We start from the raw sequence: 13,007 nt of genomic DNA, 5'->3' as shown, positions 1-13,007 counted from the left end.
GAGTGGGCCCACAAAAAGTATTCAAACTACACGAGTAAATTTCTTAGTTAACTGAGGTTTTCTCCTTATATGCAAAAGGTTTTTTTAAATTGAGAGAAATATGTCTGCCAGATTTTCTGAACACACGATGAATATAATTTAATTCTTGATCATTATGAACAAATTATGTTACATTTTAATACACTGACTCTCAGGCCCTGTTCAAATTTCTCTCTGATCTATATATTTAAAAAAATATTTTATTTAATTATTTGAGAGATCAACCTCAAGCAGGGGTGGGGGTGGGGAGAAGCCCTGGGAAAGGGAAAAGCAGACTCCCCTGCTGAGAAGGGAGCCCGACTTGGAGTTGGATCCCATGACCCTCGGATCATGAGCTGAGCTAAAGGCAGACACTTAACCAACTGAATCATTCAGGCACCCCTACAATCTATATTTCTATATTAAATGGTTATTGACAATTTATACGTTTAGACTCCCAAAAGATGCTTTTATAGTTTCTTTTTTCAATTGCCTGTCAGTGTTTCATGTGTCAATAAAACTGTTCCTGTCCTAAGAAATGCACCTGCTACTACTTGTTAGAATCACATCTTCAATTAAAAAAATAGTTCCAGGTAGGCCTTTTCCTATAGTATTTTTAAATTTTAATTCCAGTGTAGTTAAATACAGTGTTATATTGGTTTCAAGTGTACAATATAGTGACTCAACAGCTCCATATATTACTCAGGTGCTCATCAAGATAAGTGTACTATCTCCATCACCCATTTTACCCATCCCCCCTCCCATCTCCCCTCTGGTGACCATCTCTTCTAATCTCTATAGTTAGGAAGAGTCTGTTTTTTGGTTTGTCTCTTTTGTGGACTCTGTGCCCTCTATGAGCCTCCTTTTTGTCACTCTGCAGATTCTGGGTTGACTTTTCAACCCAGGAGGAGAGACAGGCAGAGGGAGAGGGAGAAGCAGACTCCCTGCTGAGCAGAAAACCTGATACAGGGCTCAATCCCATGACCCCAAGATCATGATCTGAGCCAAAGATAGATGCTTAACCGACTGAGCCAACCAGGTACCCCTAAACTATTCTACTTTTAAATTTTGGGGTCTTTCCCAAGATTTCAATATCTTCTCTAATATAAAAAAACCAGAATGATGTGGAAATTTTTTTTTTTGCCTTAAGTACCCGAAGGATTTCAATTCAATTTTCCAGAACTCTTTTCAGTGTAAGTAACTATTAAGTGGATAATGCAAATTTAGTTGGTGCTTTGAAAATTATTTGACATGTAAGTGTTATATTTGTGTATGATATGTAATTCAGAAGGGTTTAAGGCAAATTATAAAAGCTACAGGTACAGAAGAATCTGTCAACTTCAACCCTTCCTTGAAGCTCACTCCATGCTGGGAATATACAGCATCAATCTGCCTGACGTAAAAATACCAGATAGCCCTTTTCCCTTTTAATTGCAACTTTCTTTGGAAGAAAAGGGATTTTCAAATACTTTTTTTTTTTTTTTTAAGATTTTATTTATTTATTTGGGGGCGGGACAGAACAAGCAAGCGGGGCAGGGAGGGGAAGAGGGAGAAGCAGACTCCCAGCTGAGCAGGCAGCCAGATGCAGGGCTCAATCCCAGGATCCCAGGATCATGACCTAAGCTGAAGACAGATGCTTAACTGACTGAGCCACTCAGGCTGCCCCTCAAATAATTCTTTTTATCAAATTTTCCTTAATGGTATTCAAACTATGCCAAATTGTAGTAAGTAGAAACAATGAGCACTATTGATGAGGGTTAAAATCCATTTCTTAGCAGAGTAGTTATAAAACGTTAAAAAACCCAAAGAACAAAATTTACCATAGATAAATGCAGACAATACATTCTTAGATAATTCAGTGACTAACTGAAGATTTGTCTTACCAGTCATATACTGCTGGTTCACATTTCCTGTCATCTAGCTTTCTTTTCTCACTATTATTTTGAGTATGTCAGTTACCATTTGATTCTTCATAAAATGCATGTTACTTTCCTCCACCCTACTCCCAAACATGTAATTAAGGGAAATGAGCAAGTATCTGGAGTTGTTTGGTTACTTCTGAATTAACATTGCTTGAAAAGATTAAGACTTTTATAAAAGGACAGAAGCTAGCCCAATTTACCTTGATTAAAATTAAAAATTTATCCCTAGGGTTGGGGATAAAATTTTAAGCTCTGTAAGTGAATTCTTTGAGGATAAGGACTTTGTTTTAATTTCTGAATCCCTACCAAGTTCCTGGTACTACCATAACAAACAGAAGACACTAAGCAAGTACTTGTCTTATGAATAAGACTTGAATCTGTAATTAAAATAGGTAAAGAAATATTTTTATCTGTGATGCAGGCCTTCCAAAAGGGTGTTTTAATTTTTAAAAGCTTTAAATATAGCTCTTTAACGACAAAGTGATCCCTGTTCCCCAACAGCTGAGATTATTTTGTTTTCTTAACCAGCAGTTTACCAGAAATCTAGAATAAGAAAATGATATATATAATGATGTAATTGTAAAAAACTTAAATAAAACTCATTTTAAGGTCAATTTAGAGATTATTGTAACCATATCTACAAGAAAATCCATTGAATAAAGTTAATTAGTGCATATTCAGGACTCAATGTATCCAATGTTTCTTACACTCTAGTAAAATAGATTTTGTACTCAACAGCAGCGAGCTATAAAGTAATTTTGATTTGATGCCTCACTGTGAACACATGAATAATGGATATGGAATAGAGAGAGGAGGGAAAAACCTCATAATCCTTCATTATAATAAAATTTCTGTTATGGTATTAGAAAGTAAGATTAATGTATAAATAGTCCCTGTGTCTTACGTTATACTACATGCAATTATGTTTTGGAGATCCATATAAACTCATGTTAAGTTTTAAACATAATTTGACTATATTTTTCTATTTATCTGTTTCTATTCCTTACTACATCTTCATTTTTTAAAGAATTTATCACATCATCTTTCTAAAAATAAAATACATATGCAATTATGTTATTTATAACTTCTTCATTTCCTATACAAAGGAAGATAAAGAGTGAACATATTTGAGAGAGGCCATAAATCATAATAAATTGAAAATAGTTGGCTATAAAGTCAAGAATCTTTTTAAACTGATGGAATTACAAAGGGTAAAGGTTAAAACTAACATTCACAAGTTTCACCAAATGTGAGTCTAAATTATAAGTATATGTTCTAATAAAGTACTCTCAATTATGGGATCAGATGTCTGATTCCACTTACTTCTAACTTTCACAATATCAACTTGTTTTCTCCCCACAGTAAATTTGCAGTGGCAGGCAAAGTGAGAGAATAGGGCCCTTAGCAAATACATGTTTATGCTAGGGCTTTGCAATTTCCACACAACTGACATTTGAGGCCAGGTAATTTTTTTGCAGAGGATTATCATTTGCATTACAGGGTCATTATAATGTAGGATATTTTTAGCAGCATTGCAGGCCTCTATCCATTAAATGCCAGTACTATCTCTTCAACAACCAAAAATGTCTTTGGACATTGTCAAAAGTCTCCTTGGGGGTGGAGGGGTGGGGTGGGGGAATCATTCCTGATTCATAACAGTGGCTTACACAGAACTCTGTGACCAAAAAATGGGGTGTCACAATCTGATCCAAGCTTCTGAATTCTCTATTTGGTCTTGCTAATGTACAGCCTTTGGTTAGGCAAGGGAAATATTATTATTGTATGATGAATTTAAATTATCTTAAAAACATAACAAAGATTAATTTTATCCATTACTTGAAATTCCTTTCCCATTCTTAACAAGTCTTTTTATATGTTGTAATCATTAGTCACATATTATTTTGTGTATTTAAAAAATTTAACATTTCACAAATACTTCTATATAGTAACAAGTATTTTATTTTTCTAGCTATATGATATACCATTGTGCTAATATTGTTTGGCTAATCATCTCACCACTGTTGGTCATATAGGCTTTTTCCAAATTTCCACTATTAGAGGTAGTCTGCTGAACACACCACTGTGTAAAATGCTTTCTTTGGGGAGAAGGGGCAATGAAATGGGAAAAATGAAAGTGAAATTCCTTTTTTTTTTTTTTTGAAAGTGAAATTCCAAACAGGATTACAAGATCAAAGAGCTAGGCAGTTTTATAGCTTTTCTTACATATTGATTATGATATTTATCCTAAGTGTTGAGTTATTTAATTGCTAAAAGATGTATTAGAAGAGAAAAAGGTCTTACATTTTAAATTTTAGTTTCTCTATATTAATAAGACTATTATTCATCATTATATAATCCAGACAAGGTTTCTTTTCTATTAAATAACATCTTTTTTTTTTTTTTTTGGACAAATTGTTCACACTTTTCCTTATACCCAATTTCTATATGGATCTTTCCTTATTAAAGAAAAATAGGTTGAAACCTCTTTGAAAATCTAAATTATGATATAAAACATAAGGAAATTAGGCAGATATGAGGGGGTCAAAAGGGTCACACAAAAAACTCAGAAATACAACCACTTCTGTTGTAAGCCTGGCAGAGTTTTCCAATTTTGATGATTTAGAAAGCAACAATGTCTAATAAATTTCAAACACAATAGGATGAGGCAAACTTATCAATATCTTAGCTCTATCTTTCTGGAAAACTAATATATTTCCTCAATTTAAAAAGATATTTTCCAAATAATTGGGCAAAACGCAAATTTTCTCTCTTAACTAAAACCACAAAAATAAAATGTTATTTCTCCTTTAACTTACTAAAGAATCCTATGATCTAAATAATAATGAGAAAGATAAAATTTAAAAACTATATACTTCTAATTTATCTCAACCAGATGTCTCACTTTAAACAAATCTCAGGTAGATAATTAAGTCTAGCTCAGCAGGATCTAAAGGATGTTGAGACTTTTTAGAATAATTTGCTAAATGAAGTAATGGTACCACTAAGTGTGCTAGAACAAACTCAAGAAAACTATTTTTCTCTCCTTATATTATTATTATTTTTTTCTCCTTATATTAACTATAAGTGGAATCAGTTGTCTGGCAAAAATAAACAGTCTAGATTTTATAAGACTATAAATCTTCCAATACAATGAGTAGCTCAATGGCAAAAACTCTAAGAGGTTAGGAAAGCTTTTATAATGGAATGTTGACAACGGGTAAGGAAATGGGATAATTCTTCCTTGTTGCTTTGGTGGAAAGGCCCCGCAGAGAAAAAATCCTCTAAAGAAGTGAAGTATTTGTATGGATCCATGTTAAATCCTCTATCACACAAATGTTTCCATCTTTAGCAATGGCATTCATGACAACCAAATGTCCATATGGAATACAACCTTTTTGTTATTAGAGTCATTATTATAGATATAAAGGTTGATGATGAGTAAAAGAATTGTTTTGACTCTAAATACTATTTTGACAGTGATATGTTCTTATGAAGATCAAAATTAATACTCTATTTGGCAATAGTGAAGAAAGCTGAGAGGCAATGAATCAGTCAAAATGGCTATCACTATCGCTAAGGTCAGGCTTTAATTATTAAGAAAGTCTCTTGGGTCCTTACTCTGAGTCCAATTCTTATAAATATTGTTACTTGTTTTGTAATTTATAGTGTATCAGCTAGGCAAATACATGGACAAACACAAGAAACAACAGGCAGACAATGAGGAAAGAGAACAAAAGCAAAAATACAAACACGTACCTTAAAAATATAAAGGTCTTTTGGTAAATGTTTAATTAGAGTTACTGATATCAATACATTTTTAGGGTATCAGTACAATTATGGATATTCATAATGATCCTTGAGTCATCAAAAAAGGGTTAAAATTTTGTTCAATATAGTAAAGGGAGGCATGGAAGTTTCTCATTAAATAATTAAAATAAGAAATTTTTTAAAAAAGAAAGAAATTTAGTCCTAAAGTTCAGGTTTCAGTTATCTAGAAAATTCAGTTAAGTAAAACACTTTATTCCCAAATGACAGAATGGCAGACAAATAACCTAGTATTTAATATTACTATAAATATTCAATAAAGTTAATTTCTACACCATCTATGACAATCAGTATTAGCTTCTGGAGAAAAATAAGGAATGATACTAAAATGTAAACCTTTACTGTCTATTGCTACCTTTATGCTTTGGGGCCATTATAAGCTGTCCATGAAAACAACCTTTTAGGCAGTTCAAAGGTAAATAGCTTATATGTTAGTAATCTCAAGAAGATTATCCCTACTAAGTACAGTCCTAAGAATTTCTATTTCTTGAAGAACAGAAAACATATTTTAAAACTAATATGTGGGGCACCTGGGTGGCTCAGTCGGTTGAATGTCCAACTCTTGGTTTCAGTTTAGGTCATGATCAGCGTCCTGCACTCAGACCAGAGTCTGCTTGTCCCTCTCCCTCTGCTCTTCCCCTTACTAGAGCTCTCTCTCTCAAATAATAAATCTTAAAAAGAAAAAACTAATATGCAAATACTAGGAGTCATGGACAAGTTAAAAATTTAGAGTCACAAAATTTAATTAATTAAACCCCATATGTAACCTGAAATTTTCTTATAAACATGCCTTCAAAGACTACAGTGTTAAGTATTTGTAATCTGTGTTTTCTTTTACCCTTCTAATCATTTCTGTAAAGGAAGGCAGTATGTGTATACCTCCTATCACTAATGTAAGTGATGTGGAAGGCTTTACAGAAAAATTCTAGGATGCTTGCAGAAGTCTTTTTCTCTTACAATGCATGCTATAATTACATAAATCTATTATGCATAAAACTATTCATTAAAAACAAATAAAACACTAATTTATAATACGGGAACAAGTTCAGATGCATCTGTTATGTTTACCTGCAGCATAAAAAACAATTAGCAAATATATTTAACAATTCTATTTAGATTCATGAAGAATAGACAACTCACTAAAAATAAACAGCTTCTGCAAAAATTATAATAGCCTGATTAAAAGAAGAGAATCAGTCCTTTATGAGGATATAATATCAAATATACTAAAAATAACTTTGTTGAGAAAATATTCTAAATGTTGTTTGAGAAATATATTACAGAGGTAAATTTTAAAACAACCCCTGGTGTTCCATATCAAGTAACTGCCCATATACCAAAGTATGTGTACATACACCACACACACATACACACACACACACACACACACACACGAACACAGAAGAATTTAACAAGGATTTAAACCATTTTTAATAGAAATATTTCTAAAAATATACAGTTTTCTGTATTCTTGGATTGTACATTGAACATAATGTTTTCCTGTTAAGTAATGGCTTATCACTATAAACAGTATTCTCTTAGACTATACTGATATTTTCAGGGATATCACATGAAACTTCTGAAATGCTTAAGGCTGTTTTACACCTATATTAAATAACCTCAGAAGGTTGTATTTTTATGGCACTTAAGTCTCCTCCCTTCAGAGTGCTACCAATATGTCTTTTCTAAACAGCATATCAAATGACTACCACAAATCTGCTGATATGAAGCTTGCTGTATCACTATCTTTATTTTATACATAATTCTAGATTAATAGGTTTGAGCAAAGACCTAACTAAAACTGAGTGGCTTCATGGCATTCCTAAGACATAAAATAAAGGGATTTTTAAAATAATGATTTATTTTCTTCAGTGCTTCAAGACTTCCCTATTTATTTACTGATGTATAATTGTGTTTCAAATCTGTAATATCACTGAATGTCAGTTAAGTAAGTATTACTGATTTAATAGCATAACTGAGTGTTTTACCAAGTGTTGAGTGAATAAATATAATGGTTTATACTCTACACTCTCAGAGAACAAAAAATGAAGCTAAAATTGTGAATTTTGAATATATAGTGAAAGTTTAAAAATGACCTCTAGCTAATAAAGGTGTTTTAAGAAGACATACTGTTAAATATATATAAAAAACATCTGGGGCAGGACTAAACAATTTATATCTGTTATTTATGTCACAGTTAACTAAAGTTTTTATTTTACTAAGTGATAAACTTCCATTAAAAGCATATGCTTATTAACTAAGAATATTTGCAAGGTAAGCATTACCCAAAAAACTACCAGTCAGAAAACAACCAACCAGTATATTGGGAAATATCTACAACTATACCTGATATAAACCAGGCAAACAAATTAAATTACTTGCCTTGGTACCATTTTTTTCTATGAAAAATGAAAACTAGACCACACAGGAGAAATAAAAGGAACAATGTTTCTATTTTTCATTGCAAATTTTTATGTAATCCAGAGAACAAGATTTTTTTTTAAAAAGCTTTAGAAAAAAGCAGGAATAAGTTTTAATGCTGACAATAACAGATAGAACTTTTGGATCAACACCTACCGATTTTTTTCTACTGTTTTCCAGATCTTTGAGTTCATTCTCGATTTTTGTGATTAATTCCCTGAGTTCATCAAGATTAGTGCAAATAAGCTAAAATAAAACACAAAAACACAGCTTGATAACACATAATATAAAACACCCAAAATGTGGTAACAGAAGTTGTTTTAACATACACTAAATTCACAATTATTTGTATTTGTCATAGCAAAAAGCAAAGAAGGCCCCACAAGTTTATGTTTTAAAAGATATTACTTTTATAATGTATCAACTCCAGGCTTAGTAAAAATAGCTGAAATTTCAACATTGGTGGTTTCATACCACACCCCCCTGTCTCAGCTTGCTTTATAATCCAGGTACTTTCTTAACATTATTAACTCTCAGCCCAGAATGACAAAGATCTGGAAACTCACCCTAGATTTCACAGGTTACTGAATCACCTTTAAGAATCATCATCAGGCAGTCTCCTAGTTGGTGAATAATGCAAACTTGGAGAACTGTCTTTATACCTTTGCTTTGGTTTGCTAACTATACACAATTAAACTAATTGTATTGCTGTTGGCATTGCTCAGAAAAAAGGATTTCCATGGTCTGTAATATATTCAAAGAAGTAAATGAAATTAAGTACACATTCTTAATATCATCTTAGTAGTCTTTAATAAAACCATCTCCATAGATAGCAAGTATTTCCTCTCACAATTTTGCGGCTCATTTTACTTCACCTTGGTAATTTTGGCAAATCACCAAAATAATTGGGTTTTAGTTACGAATAATCAAACTAGTTTGGCTTAACTACTAAAGCTTTAAACAGTGAAGTGTCAGCAACAACAAAAATATTAATAACTACATTTTAGTTCTTGTAAAATTATATGGAGTTCCCCCTAATATATTTAACTTTTTTCCTAAAATAATTTAAATTCATATTTTAAAAAATCTATTATGAAAAAGAAATAGGTTTCTAGAACAAAACTACAAGCACATAAAGAGGAAAAGTTTTAGATTAATGAAAGTCTTGTAATGCTTATACTGCGATAACTTTTTTGAAATTCTACATTTATAAAACTATTAATCATCATAAGATTTTATTATTCCATGTTTGTGACATTCATTAATCTTTGTGTAAGGGTACTGTTTTCCTAAAAGGCATATTTCTTGTAAGAGAAAACAAAAACAACAAAAGAAGCTACAGCAAGATCATTCCTAGTGACTACTGTGACAAAAATGGGAAAGCAGGACTCCTTTAAACTTCCTTTATTAGATTAAACCATATGAAATCACTGATATGCCTTTGATCTACATAAGTGGCAATATATGGCCTACTCAATCTAATAGGCTAAGAAAAAATATCACAGATATTATAAATTATAATTAGTATTAACAATTATTATTAGAAATGTTTACATAATTTCAAACTCACAGACCTGACAATGCAGAGAAAATATGCATAAGTAACCCAACTTAAATAATTCCAGAGTAGAAAACAGTTCACAATAATAGTGCTACTGCTATTTATTATAAATTACACATTGCCATTTGCCAAATCTAGAGGTATAGAAGAAATGCTGATAGGCAGGGGACTGGACAACTATGTAATTGCTCTAAAACTTGATAATGTCTTCAACTTCTATTTTGTTGGCCCTACATCAGGTTTTCAGTAAGTACTCAGCAGGAACTAAAACTTCCCATTGTATAATTTGCTATTTTTGATTGTCATGTCAAATTTGCCCCAGAGCTTGCAGATGGTTACATGCCTTTTTACTGAACTTGGTGCACTAATTAATATCACAGCACAGATTCCTCATTTGCACACATGGCAAAGCTCAGAGTTGTTTTTACTTGCATCTTAGGTATCTCATTATACAAAGAATAAAGGTACATTTTGCATATATATAGTTTGTAGAAACTTACAGTAACAATGAAAACATACACCATTACAACTAGACACACTCTAAGACACTTAAAACCTTTCAATTCATGGGATCAACAAATAATATTTCATTTGAAAGAAGAGGTAACACAGTTCTGAAGGCAAACTCTGAATGATTTCCACAGCTTAAGAGCTAGGTAAAACAGTACGTTGAAGTGGCTTACCTAGTTAGTAAGTTGTACAAAATCAATGCTTCTCCAACTTTAATGTGCATAAGAATCACCTGGGAATCTTGTTAAAATAGAGTTTTTGATTTAGTAAGTCTGAGGTGCGGACCTGAGATTCTACATTTCTAACAAGTTCCCAGGTATGGGCTGCAGATCATACTTTTAAGCAGTAAAGGTACTAAATGATTATGAATTCCAAATCTTCATGGCTCTTGAAACATTATGGTACTATGTAGCTAAAGAATATGAAGATTCAAAAAGACTAATTTCCAAATAGGGGATGAAATACTGATTTAAATGCACAATGATAAGATAAATATTCCTTAAATGACATGACTCAAATATAAATTTTGCTGAATTTGAGGTTGAAAATATTTTTAGCAATATTTACTTTGAATTTCTCTTAAAATGAGTTAATAGCTATATAACAACTTATAATCTCTTTCTATACTCTCTAGAATTAGATATGATATACACCTAGTAGAGATACTCAACATATAGAGCCAAGTAAGGTCTGAGAAAATTCTTGTATAAGAACATAATTTTTTTTTTTAAGATTTTATTTATTTATCCATGAGAGACACAGAGAGAGAGGTAGAGAGACACAGGTAGAGGGAGAAGCAGGCTCCATGCAAGGAGCCTGACGTGGGACTCAATCCTAGGTCTCCAGGATCACGCCCTGGGACTGAAGGTGGTGCTAAACTGCTGAGCCAAAAATAAATAAATAAATAAACTGCTGAGCCACCGGTGCTGCCCTAGGAACATAATTCTGATTGTGTTACTAACACTGAAGGAAAAAAATAATCTGATTCATGTCAATATACCCTCTACTCCTTCTCTTTTACTAGTAAGGCGTATGTGTGGCCTTTAAACTCGACTCAGCTTCAAATGGGTGCTTTTATAAACAGAATCAATCCAGAACTTCACCTATATAAGGGAGAACAGATGCATTTTTTTGATCAAGGCAAAACATTTTATTAAAACATCCTTCTCGTTGCCTTGAATTTGGAAAAACCAATCTGAGACTCAGGGCCTCCAGGGGTGAAAAGGAAAGCTCCCCAGTAGATCAGATTACAGTTGGATCACACTGCCAACACTCACAAGAGAAGGCTTTTCAGTCATACTGCAGAAGTTACAATAAGAATCACCCAGGAAAACCTCTTGAAAGCTATCACACTCTTCCTCAAGTTAACTTTTCACTTGAGGCAACCCATTACAAAGCCACAAAACCATCAATCTTAGAGCTGAAAGGACTAAAAATATGTAATTTTTAGACTAAAAAGGTTACCTCTCCACTTCATATATGAACTAATTAAAACTAACAGAGGCAAAGTATAAGATGACACACTGGTAGAGGAGACCACAGAATGTAGAACTCATCCACCTCTTACTCTATCATGTTCTTTAAGGAGTCTTTCTAAACAAAACAAAAAAATCTAGGAACTGAACATGTATAATAGTTTTAGGATTTAATTTATACCTAAGCTTTCATTTCTATTATTTCATTTCTATTAGTATTCTAGTGGTAAATATCTTCAACTCAAGAAGCAGGAATGTTTATATATAGAGGGAGAGGGGAGGTCCTATAGAAGTAAAAAGAATTCCATGACACATCTCAGAAAAATTACAAGATTAAATCATTTCTTACTTTAGCATTACTTCAAACTAGAAATTGTGCTCTTAGGGTTTATACTCAATAGATCTGAGAGGTATTTACATCATTTGTTCCAAAAAGGACATAGGTAGCATACAAAACTAGAGCAATAGAGCAAATCATATTAAAACACAAGGGGAAAGTAATGCAGAAGTCAACATTAATAGGTGCAAACTGGACCTCTCATTCAGTATCATGCTAATACAGCAAACCTACACTTTATTATAAAAATTATAAGCAAAATATTAAATTCAGGGTATAAATTTAAATTTCATATTGTATTTAAACTAAAATTACATTAACATCTTAAAACTATGAGGACAGGAAAATTCCTTCTCATTCCTTATGATCACCATACCAAGGAGAATGACTGCTTCAAAATCTGCAAATGCAGTATTGTGTGATGTGAAAAGTAAGTCTGATTAACAAGATGTTTATATTTATTAATGAGATACGTTTCTCTCAATGCACAATATTTAAAAATTGAAAGAATTTAAAAAGGGAAGTAAAGCCCATCCTGTTAGAAATGAAAAAGATGAAGCTGAAAACATTTACATTAAGAGGTAGCAATTCAAAATAATAATATAATCAAAAGGTCCTTAACACAGTGAAGTAGTTGAACTCTAACTTTAATTTTTCTAACTTTAATTTTTCATTTTGTTACACTGAGGGCCTCAATTTGTTACTTTATTTCATATCTTTTATTTTATTTTTAATATTTTATTTATTTATTCATGAGTGACACAGAGAGAGAAGCAGAGACATAGGCAGAGGGACAAGCAGGCTCCTGCAGGGAACCCAATGAGGGACTTGATCCTGGACCCTGGGATCATGCCCCGAGCCAAAGGTAGAGAGGCTCAACCGCTGAGCCACCCAGGCATCCCTATTTCATATCTTTTAGTTTTGCCATTGGTTAAATG

The 13,007-nt window shown here is 32.4% G+C and overlaps 1 protein-coding gene across 3 annotated transcripts in view; it reads right to left on the bottom strand.

Moving 5' to 3' along the window:
• The window catches only part of BRD10 (bromodomain containing 10), a 116,052-nt gene that overhangs the window by 27,349 nt on the left and 75,696 nt on the right, over window positions 1-13,007 (bottom strand). For 2 of the 3 annotated variants that reach the window (XM_026001359.2, XM_072728405.1), the window contains one exon: window positions 8,343-8,432. The exons of the other annotated variant lie outside the window; for it this stretch is intronic. In XM_026001359.2, the coding sequence (XP_025857144.1) occupies window positions 8,343-8,432 (90 nt within the window). The remainder of the gene's footprint in view (window positions 1-8,342; window positions 8,433-13,007) is intronic. 3 annotated transcript variants of the gene reach the window in all.

This window comes from Vulpes vulpes, chromosome 12 (genome assembly GCF_048418805.1).
Source record: "Vulpes vulpes isolate BD-2025 chromosome 12, VulVul3, whole genome shotgun sequence".
NCBI classification, from domain to species: Eukaryota; Metazoa; Chordata; class Mammalia; order Carnivora; family Canidae; genus Vulpes; species Vulpes vulpes.
Note: the sequence above shows the minus strand (reverse complement) of the source record. Positions and strands in the feature narration are given on the sequence as shown.